This window comes from Amblyraja radiata, chromosome 20 (genome assembly GCF_010909765.2).
Source record: "Amblyraja radiata isolate CabotCenter1 chromosome 20, sAmbRad1.1.pri, whole genome shotgun sequence".
Lineage (NCBI taxonomy): Eukaryota > Metazoa > Chordata > Chondrichthyes > Rajiformes > Rajidae > Amblyraja > Amblyraja radiata.
Window position 1 is genome coordinate 5440346 of NC_045975.1, and position 12954 is coordinate 5453299.

Sequence of the window (12954 nt, forward strand, 5' to 3'; positions counted from 1 at the left end):
TAGATGCTGCTGCACCCACTGAGTTTCTCCAGCTTTTTTGTGTACCTAAAGTATATACTCGATAAGACACAAAATGCTGGAGTAACTCAGCGGGACAGGCAGCATCTCTGGAGAGAAGGAATGGGTGACATTTTGGGTCGCGACCCTTCTTCAGAGTGAGAGTCAGGGGAGAGGGAGTCTGGAGATATGGAAGGACAAAGTGTGAAAAGGACAGATCAAAGCAGATAAGGAAATGTAGAATGGTTCATTGTTAGCCGAGGGGAAGGTGAAAACGTGGCATACAACCAGTAATATTACATCAGGAGAACAATGCTTGATTTGTGCTCTCAAAAACTTTATTTGAATATCTCACCATGCATATACTTTACAATTCCCCAGGTCACTCTCACAATCCACCTTCACAACACTGAATATCAGAAATGTCAGTATTAAACTGCCTGCACCAGAATCATTCAGTTGAGAGAAGAATTGAAGCTGCTTATGTAATCCTACTGCCTAGGGCACCCATCCTGTTACTTCCATTCAAATCAGTGGTACAGCCCTGTACATTTTGCCCTGTTTCAACCAGAGTCTGGGTGTTCACTCCTCTTTAGCCAGAGCTGCCGGAGGAGGTAGTTGAAGCAAGAACTATCGCAACATTTAAGAAACAGTTAAACAGGTAGATGGATAGGACAGGTTTAGAGAGATACGGGCCAAAAGCAGGCAGGTGGGACTAGTGTGGATGGGGCATGTTGGTCGGCTTGGGCACACTGGGCATAGAGACCTGTTTCCACGCACCTATGACTCATCATAGAAGGATGATAATAAACATTTAATGAAGTCTGACTTTAAAAACAAGCATCTGTATGATATTAAAAAATGACAGAAAGTGCTGGAGTAACTCAGCGGGTCAGAGAACATGGATAGGTGATGTTTCAGACCGGGACATTTCTTCAGACTGACCTGATCCGTAACGTCACCAATCCATGTTCTCCAGAGATGCTGCCCAAAGAAGGGTCCCAACCCAAAACATCATATTTTTTTCTCCAGAGATGCTGCCTGACCCGCTGAGTTACTCCAGCACTTTGTCTATCTTCAGTATAAACCAGTATCTGCAGTTCCTCCCTATTACATTAAGCTGTCTGACCCACTGTTACTCCAGCACTTTGTGTCTTTCTTTTGTAAACCAGAATTTGTAGTTCCTTGTTTCCACATCTTTATTATAACCTCATGTGTAATCTTTCCAATCTGGATTGAGCTAGGGTGTATTAAAACAAAAACCTAAGTGCCAGTTTGGGTAAGGGGTACATCGGTATGATGTCATTTGAACAACAATCTGCCCAGATTAAATTCGTGGTTTAAAAATGTACAATCTAATATATTATATAACATGACATTTACTCAAGACATAGGCATAAGGCACTGCCAGCAAATTACATGAGAACAGCGTCCACAAGATATTTAGCTTTTGCACAACATAACACTCGCAAAAAGTACAAGTCCGAAACCATGTAATCACACTGTACACCATTTTTGTTGGAACAGATTTAGAGTGAGTGAAAAGGAAAAAGCACACTGGCGACTCTCCATGAATAAGAGGAAAGAATAAACCCCGACTCCAAGCAGCCATCGAGCGTAATGCTCCATATAACATTATGAAATTAAATAATCGCCGTGACGATTGAGGTAAAGTTAAAATGAACATCGCTAAACCGTGACCAATTGATGTTATCACAGCTGCCACTTCAGCCTGACTTGGGTTATATTACACGGAGTCACAGAATCCAAATGCACTGTGCGGTCAGTGCCAATAGCAGATGGCCAATGTACAACCCCATCAACACAGCACTGCGGCCCCTAATTACACATTAATTTTATGACCAATATGACATTTAATGGCTCCCAGAATCGCTAAATTGCGTTTAATCCGCTGGCCAATATGCACAGCCTTTGCACAAGCGCCTTAAAATTAAAACAAACGAGACTTCATTGCCACGAAGCTGGCAACACAATGTTGTCAACGTGCATAAGATACACAATAACATTCCACGACACGGAACGCGAGGCAATGATGTTTGTTTCCAAGTGATATTGATACACAATACTAGTTTGTTTCGCTCAACAGCAACAATGTATGCAACTTTCACTGTGAACCGCATTTGAAACATTGCACTGTAAATGCTACATTGTTTATCTCCATCTGATCACTTACCCTTTTCTGGTCTTCCAATCCGTGCGTTACAAGCTTTCTCTGGTGTCGGGCCGACTCTGAACCAGTTTCCATTTCCAATATCAGAACTCCCCGCTAATCAGCTCCGAGTCGACAGCTCGTACACCTCTCGAGAGAAAACAAAAACCCACCCAAAATAAGCCGCGGTGGGGCGAAATATATATATATATCCTCTCAATTCGGCAAAGCACCCTTGTATCTTGATCTGGTACCATCCATCACAGGCGACGTTGGACAAAAACTTTCCCCAGGCTTAAAGTCATTTTCTCCCTCCTCACCCCCCACCCAATGTCCTGCACTCCTTACAAAAGAACTATTTCAGTTTCAATCTAGAATGTCTTGTGCATACATTGCCGTCACATTTCCATGTCGAATTCAGCGCGAATGCCCCCTGACACATTACTGCTTCTGCATCCTCTCCGTTTTATCCAGAAACGTGCAAATGATCTGCCGATTGAAGCTGTAAATGTTGCCCGCCGCGTTGAGGTGCCCGGCATCACTTCCCAGGCCGATTATGATTTGCGATGATCAATTCCACCCGTCTCTTCTTCTCCACTTTCCTACAGAATAAAAGCACTTGCAGGGATTTTCTTTATTTTTTCTCTCGTTCGCCAGTAAGTAGAGCGCTATAAGTTTACCAACAGCAATAAAAAAAAACACACAAACAAATCTGCGTTCTCCTTATGCATTCAGAAAGTATCCCAAAAGGAACAGCTGTTTTGGTTTTCAAAAAAAAAAGAAAATAATCCCGTATTCCTCTCGGTAAAGAAAACGCCAAACCAGCAGTGGAGGATGAATGATGCCTTTGCAAACCCTGCAGAAATCAAGAGACTCTTTTTTTAAAAAGTCATTCTGTCACCAGGATTTATTGCACCTTCAGCAAACACAAGGCACAATATTTTTGCATCCAAAAAAAAGCCGGGTTTCCCCCCCTCGGCTGGCGATTGCATCTATATTTTAACGTGCATGTTTATTTATCAATGGTGGTTGTTTGTTATTGCTAGTTAATTTCAAAGGCGAGAGCATTTGAGTTACCTACCCCGCAAGAAGAGCGCTGTGCAAAGACATGTCCCTATCTCAGGCGGTGTAAGAGGAGGGGAGGAGAGGGGAGGCAGCGCGGACTGTTCAGGGCCAACGTGACGCCGCCGCTTCGCGCCTCTTCCTCGCCAGCACAACGTTCCAAAGTGATCCGTTTCCGTGGCAACCGCGGACGGCGTGCACGTGGCCCCTCGCTGCTGCTGCTGCTGCTGCTGTTCGCGATCAAAGGGGAGGGGGGGGGGTGTTGATGCACGATGGAAAACGAAGTGAAAGTGGAAAGTGAAGACATTGCAGGGCATTTACAAAAGCATTGCAGGTGCAAGGCAAAACACTGAATGATTGAATGAATGAATGTTACTTTATTGTCACATTTTTTTTTATTTCAAAATATACTTTATTCAATTGGTAAATATATACAATTTCTGAACCATTCAAAACAAAATTCATCCGACATTTTCGGAGACTATACAAACTTTTTCCAGTACAATTTTTTACATTTGTCAAATTTCACCAAACAGTCCCCCACCAGTGCCACTCTGTGGCCCCTGTTCAAGTAATAAATATATACAATGTGTACAAAGTGCGAAAATTTCCATCTGACATTTCAAGTTCCACAAAAAATGTCCCCCACCCGTGCCACTCATGTGGCTTTATTGTCACATGTGACATGTCACGGTGCTATGCAAAGAGTCGCCCATATAGAGCACTGACAAAGTTGCATAAGTATTTACTGCAAACCACTGTAAAGCGCCGACAAGGGTGCGAAATTATTTTAAAAGAAGCAACCTGCTCTTCGTTTCAGCACTCCCAAAAGGTTTATCCCGCATTTGCGACGTCTGGAATGTGCCACTTGCTGCAATTTTACTTGCCTATTATTAATTGCTCTGAACAAAACGTGCTGGAAGAACTCAGTGTGTCAGGCAGCATCTGTCGGGGAATTTCTTTAGTCAGAGGGTGGTGAATCTGTGGAATTCATTGCCGCAAACAGCTGTGGAGGCCATCATGGGGTATTTTTTAAATCTGAGATATTTTATCGATATATACCAGCATCCGCAGTTTTTTCCTACACATTGATAGGATTTTGATTAGTAATGCCCCTGTCCCACTTAGGAAACCTGAACGGAAACCTCTGCAGACTTTGCGCCCCACCCAAGGTTTCCGTGCGGTTCCCGGAGGTTGCAGGTGGTTGCCGGAGGTTGCAGGTAGTGGAAGCAGGTAGGGAGACTGTCAAATACCTCCGGGAACCGCACGGAAACCTTGGGTGGGGCGCTAAGTGGGACAGGGGTATAAGAGTGTCATATGTTACGGGGAGAACGGGGATGAGAGGGTAAAACAGATCAGTCATGATCGAATTACGGAGCAGACTCAACTGGCCAAATTGCCTAATTCTGCGCCTATGCCTTATACATCAATGTATCAATGACATTGCTGGTCGGGACATTTCTTCAAACAGGGCCCTCATTAATTGCCCTCATTTTTACTGCTGAGTTTTAACTTAGTTTAGAGAAACAGCAAGGAAACAGGCCTTTCTACCCATCGTGTCCACGCTGACCACTGATTGGCTGTTCACAATGGTTCTATGCTATCCCACTCTCTCCTCCGCTCCCTACACACTAGGCCTAGGGGCAATTTTACACAGACCAATTAACCTACAAACATGCACATCTTTGGAATGTGGGAGGAAACTGGAGCACCTGGAGGGAGAAATTACAAACTCTGCACAGACAGCACCCGAGGTCAGGATTGAACCCGCTGAGGGGCAGCAGCTCTACCTGCTGCGCCATTGTGACACCCTCACTGCTCTCATCATTAACATGGAGGAAACTGTTCCTCTTCAACACATCCTGTTTGATCTGCACCACTGCAGATGCAAAAATCTTGAAATGCTCCGTGCATTAATTTTGCACGTTCAAAGGTTTTAGAGATAAATTTGCATCTGCTTATGGACATAGTGCATTGTCACGAATGGTGATATTGTTAGTGCTGTAGCCATTCCAAATGATGGTTATTTGCTGTGTAGTATTGACAGATGTTAGTTAGCAAGCTGTGAAGTTGTACATCAGACACATCAACACAAAAGCACAAATGTGAAGGCTGCACAAATGGTTGTGCCTCTTATCAGATGAGATGTTAAACTGAGGAGCCCAAAATCCTTGCCCTTTCGGGTACATATCCCAAAGTGACACAGTGGTGCAGCAGGTAGAGCTCCTGCCTCATAGCATCTGAGAGCTGGGTTCAATCCTGACCTCGGGTGCTGTCTGTGAGGAGTTTGCACTTTCTTCCTGTGACCACATGGGTTTCTTCTGGGTGCTCCGGTTTCCTTCCACGTCCCAAGGACATGCAGGCTTGCAGATTAATAGGTCTCTGTAAATTGCCCCTAGTGTGTAAGGAGTGGATGAGGTAGTGAGATGACATAGACCAAGTGAACGGGTGATCGATGGTCAGCATGGACTCGGTCAGCAGAAGAGTCTGTTTCCATGTTGTATCTTTTAATCAATCAAAAGGTCTTTAGCTCTGGCCGATATTATATCCCTCAATCAGTATCTGTTAGATAATTTAGTAATTGCTAGGTGGTTATTAACAGGGACTTACTGTGCATGAACTGAATGTTTTGCTTCCTACATTACAACAGTGAGTACACTTTAAAATGTATTTAATTGGCTGTAAAGTGCTATGGGACATCCTGAGGTCACGAAAGGTGCAATATAAAGTCTTCCTTTTTAATAATTAATGTAAAACTTTATTACTCCAGTGTGAATTGTCAATTAGAACACACTAAAAGCATTCCAGCTAAATCTGCAAATAATGATTAATTGATTAATTAAGTGATAAAATTTTAGAAATGTTCATTTTTTTCAAAAAGGCAATGGGAGAAGATGAGCCTGATGAATCTTAACAAACATAAGTAGTTCTTATGTTTGTGTGTTTTACAAGCAAAATAGTTTCCAAAGAGTCAGGAAGTCATGTTGCAGCCTAATGCCCCTGTCCCACTTAGGAAACCTGAACCGAAACCTCAGGAGACTTTGCGCCCCACCCAAGGTTTCCGTGCGGTTCCCGGAGTTTGCAGGTGGTTGCCGGAGGTTGCAGGTAGTGGAAGCAGGTAGGGAGACTGACAAAAACCTCCGGGAACCGCACGGAAACCTTGGGTGGGGCGCAAAGTCTCCAGAGGTTTCCGTTCTGGTTTCCTAAGTGGGACAGGGGTATTATAAGACTTTGGTTAGACCACATTTGGAGTATTGCGTGCAGTTCTGGTCGCCCCATTATAGGAAGGATCTGGAGACTGTGGAGAGGGTGCAGTTGAAGTTTACCAGAATTAGAGGGCATTAGTGATAAGGAGAGGATGAACGAACTTGGATTATTTTCGCTGCAGCATCAGAGGCTGAAGGGAGACTTGATAGAATCATATAATATGATGAGAGGCAAAACTAAGGAAGATAGTGAGAACCTTTTTCCCCAGAGTTGAAATGTCATAAACGGGAGGGCATAGCTTTAAGAGATGAGAGGGGCAAGGTTTAAAGGAGATATGCATATACTGTAGGTTATACAGCGATGAAAATGGCCCTTCGACCCAACCTATCCATGCAAGGCATGCTTTTCTACTCCGAGAGTTGTGGGTGTCTAGAATGCACTGCCTGGAGTGGTGGTCTAGGCAGACACGATAGTGGGATTTAAGAGGCTTTTGGAAAGGCACGTGGATATGCAGGGAATGGTGGGATAACAATCTCATGCAGGAGGAGGAGATTACTTTAACTTGGCGTCCTGTTTGGCCTGGACATTGTGGCCTGAATGGCCTGTTCCTGTTCTGTACCAGTCTCTGTTCTATGTTAAATAGTGACAATCATAATACTTGTCATCATTTTTATAGGGTTGAGACAAAATAAAATGTACACAACTTCTGAAGATTCTGTCACCGCGTTACATCAATGCTCGTACTCTCCAAGGACTTCAATTTGTGTAACGTCTTCCATGATCTAGTGGCAATGAAAATCAGCGAAGTATATTTCCATGTATTGGAATAATTTCCAATCAGCCAGTTCGCATGAACTGCAAGGAGTAAGTGATGACAAAATCCGTTCTGAAGAGAGTCGTTGAGGATGGAATAAAAACAGAGATATTGAAGGGCATTTATTTTCCATTTCCCTTTCTAGCATAGATTAAATTGGATCTTCTAAATTCACCTGGGAGTAATACCATACTCCATTTAATGGCAATGCGGCGCTCTCAGTTCCAAAGCGTCAATCAAGATGTGGAACTATGATTCCCTGACTGAAATGAGAGTGTTACCATTGTGATAAAGGCTAATTAGACCGTGCAATCATACAGCCACATCACTCATGAAATCAAATAATGACTTGAAATCCTTTGTTTTTTTTATCAATGAAATGTTCAATTTTCAGTTGTTACACCACACAATGCTGCTCCAGCCAATTGGTTTGAAGTTCTTGTGCTGAAAGCAGCAGCATGGTTTTATTCTCGGGCCAATTTTCTTAGAAATCAAGAAACAGCAAGCCAGATTCCACTATAGATAGACACAAAAGGTTGGAGTAATGCAACGGGACAGGCAGCATTTTTGGAGAAAATGAATAGTTTATTCCACCATATTCCCCCAAAGCAGCTGAAACATTTAGAACCATTAATTAAGTAAATCTGAAACAATAATCTAATAAAAAGTGATTATAAAATTGCTGGATTGTTGTAAATATCTGTCTGGTACATTAATATAATTTGAGCAAAGAAGCTTGTCATTCTTACTTAACTCCAGACCCACATTCGTAATGATGATTCTTAAATTCTCTGCCTCAGAGGGCAGTGGATACTTTCAAGAGAGAGCTAGATAGGGCTCTTAAAGATAGTGGAGACAGGGGATATGGGGAGAAGGCAGGAACAGGGGTACTGATTGTGGATGATCAGCCATGATCACATTGAATGGCAGTGCTGGCCCGAAGGGCCGAATGACCTACTCCTGCACCTATTGTCTATTGTCTATTAACTTCCCTCTGAGATGGTGGAGTAACCCACTGTTTAGTTTAGTCGTAGTTTAGTTTAGTTTCGTTTAGCTTAGTTTATTGTCACGTGCACCGAGGTACATTAAAAATCTTTGTGTAGCATGCTATCCAAACAAATAAGATAACACCATACATAAATACTATCAAGTCAAACTCAAGTCCAATAGATAGAGTAATGGGGAGTTACAGAATGCAGAATATAGTTCTCAGCATTGTAGCATATGTTCCAGAGACAAAGTCCAATGTCCACAATGGGGTAAAGGTACATCGGACAGTATCCTAGATTGTGGGGGGGAAATGGATAAAACATGGCTAAAGCGATCATTTTTTTCATTTGGTTTGAGGTGCAAGAACAGAAAATAATATATTTTGGGATTTTTGTTTTGCAATTTAACCTGAAATCTTGCAGAATGAAACATAATTTATATCATGTGGGAGACTTTCAACTGTAAATCTGATTTGTTCTTTACTGTAAGCACAGTTCTGCAGAATAAAGAATAAATGCAAGGTAGACACAAAATGCTGGAGTAACTCAGAGAGACAGGCAGCATCTTTGGAGAGAAGGAATGGGTGACGTTTTGGGTGGAGACCCTTCTTCAGACTAAATTCTAAAGAATAAATGCAAATAGTTTAACTAACGTATTTGGTTGAATATTCTAACCAAATATATATTTTTAATATATCTATATTACTAAAAGTCTGTTCTTGACCGGTTTTGGCCATCTGTGCTGCGATTTCCGAGAGAACGCCGCCACCTACAGCCGTCATTTTTTGCCGTATGTGTGCCGAGGATTTTTCCTGTCGATGAAAAATGACAGAGATATTAATGTTTTTACAAAATTCCCCATTCTCTCTGTTGCCCCCGCTGGAGGCAGGGGAAGGGACTATAAAACCAGGAAGTGGTGTGTCTCAATTAGTCTCTGCAAGCTGGAGCTCTGTTAATCAGTCTCTGTCACTCTGAGCTCTGAATGACACTGAACAAATGTCTACATGGCTCGATGGACCTGGTGGTCTACTCTCGCACCTACTTTCTATGTTTCTACTTTCTATGTACAGCACTGCGAGTACCCTTAATTTGGTTTGAAAATGAAAATATAGTTAGTTTGAAGTAAAAAAGCACTGCCTGCAAATGGTTGTTTGGGTTGAATTTAAAAGGCACTCTCTCTCCCCCCTCTCCTCTCCCCCCCTCTCCCCTCTCCTCTCCCCCCTCTCTCCTCTCCCCCCCTCTCTCCTCTCCTCCCCCTCCCCTCTCTCCCCCCCTCCTCTCTCCCCCCCCTCCTCTCTCCCCCCTCCTCTCTCCCCCCCTCCTCTCTCCCCCCCTCCTCTCTCCCCCCCTCCTCTCTCCCCCCCTCCTCTCTCCCCCCTCTCCTCTCTCCCCCCCCTCCTCTCTCCCCCCTCCTCTCTACCCACCTCCTCTCCTCTCCCCTCTCCTCTCCCTCCCCCTCTCCTCTCCCCCACTCTCCTCTCCCCCCCTCTCCTCTCCCCCTCCTCTCCCCCCCCCCTCCTCTCCCCCCCCCCTCTCCTCCTCCCCCTCCTCTCCCCCTCCTCCTCCTCTCCCCCCCCCCTCCTCTCCCCCCCCTCTCCTCCCCCTCCTCCTCCTCTCCCCCTCCTCCTCCTCTCCCCCTCCTCCTTCTCTCCCCCCTCCTCCTCCTCTCCCCCCTCCTCCTCTCCCCCCTCCTCCTCTCCCCCCCTCCTCCTCTCCCCCCTCCTCCTCTCCTCCCCCCCTCTCCTCTCCCCCCCTCTCCTCCCCCCCCTCTCCTCCCCCTCTCTCTCTCCCCTCTTTTTACTCCATCCCCTCCCCCACCGTCCCTCCCCTAAACCCCCCTCCCCTCCACACACCCCTACCCCCTTCCCTCCATCCTCCCTCCCCCTCCCTGCTCCCCACCTCTCCCCCTGAATTAAAAAGGCACTCTCTCTCCCCCCTCTCCTCTCCCCCCCCCTCTCCCCCCCCCTCTCCTCCTCTCCCCCCCTCCTCCTCTCCTCCCCTCCTCCTCTCCCCCCTCCTCCTTCTCTCCCCCCCTCCTCCTCTCCCCCCCTCCTCCTCTCCTCCCCCCCCTCTCCTCTCCCCCCCCTCTCTGCCTCCCCCTCTCTCTCTCCCCTCTTTTTCCTCCCATCCATCCCCTACCCCACTGTCCCTCCCCTAAACCCCCCTCCCCTCCACACACCCCTACCCCCTTCCCTCCACCCTCCCCCCTCCTCCCTGCTCCCCACCTCTCCCCCCTCTCTCTCTCCTCCCCTCCTCCCCCACCTTTTCCTCACTCACCCACCCTCCCTCTTATCCTCCTCTCCACCCCCCTATCCCTCTTGCCCCTCTCTCTGTGTCTTTGTCTCTCTCTCTGTCTCTGCCCCTTCTCTCTCTGCCCTCACTCTCTGTGGGGTAAAAGGAGCAAATTAATAATATTAATATAATATCAAGGGGGGTAATTAGGGGGGGGGGGGGGGGGGGATAGTTAGTGTGTGACGCTGCATGCCGCCTCCCCCCCCCCACAACCGCACGTTGGGGGAACAGACCCAACGGGTCTGCACGGTCTAGTATTTTTTAAATCTGCAACCTTTCATGGCTTGTTCTTCCCATGAAATATGTGTTACTTCTAATTCAGTCAAGGTAACAAACGGATGTTGGAAAGCATGCCATTCTTTCCCTAATGCTGAGTGATGTGAAACAGCTCATGGTAAAGGGATTTCTTCTAAATACTGAAACCCCTCATTCGATTTAGACAGTATAAATGGGATATAAATGTATTCAATCTCCTTGCAATGTAAAAAAAAATATTTTGTGTGCTTTTTAAAGCTAAATAAAACCATGACACAATGTACTCTTGCAAAAAATATTACAAGTAATCCTTGATGTGTGACCTTTCACTAATTTTCACTATATCACAGCTGATTCTTCAGTGTATATGCCCTCAATTTATTAAGCTTTTCCACCCTATAATAAACAATCCTTAACAACGAGGAGCAGGGAGAAATTTTGGTTTCATGGATTCAGAGTGGAAACAGGCCCTTCAGCCCACCGACTCCTGACCAACCAGCGATCCCCGTACATGAGCATTACCCTGCCCACACTAGTTACAAATTGCAATTATGTCTGCTCTTATTATTCTAATGCAAGACACAATTGATTAAAAAAAATAAAATTTCATTATTTCAGATACTCATTCTGTTGGGCCATTCTTTGGAAAGTGAACCAAAATGTCACATACGTTACCAAATTACATCACATAAAGTAATACATAAAAAAATTATTGAAAGAGATTAATCTTATTCATTGCTATTTCCCTACCTACAGAACTTTAATGCATGCCTGCTGAAGATATGAACGTTCTAGCTTTTTAAAAATTACAAGAGTTTTTAAGATAAAATTGAGTTATGAAAAAACGATTCCATGTGAGGCCACACACGTAACCAGACATATTTGACCTCTGACCTTAAACAAACATTGTCAGCATAACATAAATATTTCACTTGATGAACTTAAAAAAAAAAGCAATCATATAGACAGTACAAAACATTATACCTGTAATGCTTTCAGAATTAGAAGAGATGCATTCCACAATCTTTCATACTTTTGGGCACACACACGACTAAGAATGGGCCTAGACAATAGACAATAGGTGCAGGAGTAGGCCATTCGGCCCTTCGAGCCAGCACCGCCATTCAATGTGATCATGGCTGATCATCCCCAATCAGTACCCCGTTCCTGCCTTCTCCCCATATCCCCTGACTCTGCTATCTTTAAGAGCCCTATCTAGCTCTCTCTTGAAAGTATCTTGAGAACTGGCCTCCACTGCCCTCTGAGGCAGAGAATTCCACAGACTCACCACTCGCTGTGTGAAAAAGTGTTTCCTCGTCTCCGTTCTAAATGGCTTACCCCTTATTCTTAAACTGTGGCCCCTGGTTCTGGACTCCCCCAACATCGGGCCTGATGTGTTTTAAATGCTTAGGATTTTTTGACTGAGGTTCATGACCTCAAGAATGCAACCAGAAACTGATGGGAAATATTTATCCATTTTTGCTGAATGCAATGTTTTTTTTCCAGAATACGACCCCTCCATAAAACAAGGAATACTTATAAATTAATGTTAGGTAGATTTAAGTAGACTTTTACAGTAAAATTATCCAAATCAGTTGATAATCTCAATCAAAAAGTAAAAATAAAACCCATGCTGAAAAACAGCTGCTGGAAATTTAAGAAAAGAACCAAAAAACACTGGGAATAACTAGCAGGACAAGCGGTACCAATGGAGGGGGAACAATTAGGCTGAAGGGCCTGTCCCACTTTCACGACCTAATTCACAACCTTTTTTACTTGTGGACATTTTTCATCAGGCTAGAAAAACGCCCCGACCTACTTGATGCCAGGAGTACCTACGACTAGCATCACGACCTACCTACGACCTCGTGACGACCATGCTGCGAGTATGAGTCAAGGGCAAACTCGGCAGAGGTCATGAATTAGGTCGTGAAAGTGGGACAGGCCCTTAACATTACAAGTTCATAATCTTTCATCAGGTGTACAGTAAAGAGCACACAGCCTGGTTTGGCAACTCAAAACCCCAGGAACATAGGAGGTGACAGAGACTGGTGGACACTGACCTTCCCACCATCAAAAAGATCAATAGAAGGCTCTGCCTCAAAAAGACAACCAATATCTTCAAAGACCCACACCAACCTGGCCACTCTCCCAGTTGTGCATTCCTA

The 12954-nt window shown here is 44.7% G+C and overlaps 1 protein-coding gene across 2 annotated transcripts in view; it reads right to left on the reverse strand.

Moving 5' to 3' along the window:
• The window catches only part of nav2 (neuron navigator 2), a 603312-nt gene extending 600014 nt beyond the window's left edge, over positions 1-3298 (reverse strand). Inside the window, exons 1-2 of one of the 2 annotated variants that reach the window (XM_033038683.1) lie at positions 3249-3293; positions 2192-2769 (exon numbers count right to left, since the gene is read on the reverse strand). In XM_033038683.1, the coding sequence (XP_032894574.1) occupies positions 2192-2263 (72 nt within the window). In that variant the 5' untranslated portion in view covers positions 2264-2769; positions 3249-3293. Of the gene's footprint in view, positions 1-2191 lie in introns of both variants that reach the window. The other variant, XM_033038682.1, reaches the window with a different exon arrangement.
• Between the last annotated feature and the right edge of the window lie 9656 nt (positions 3299-12954).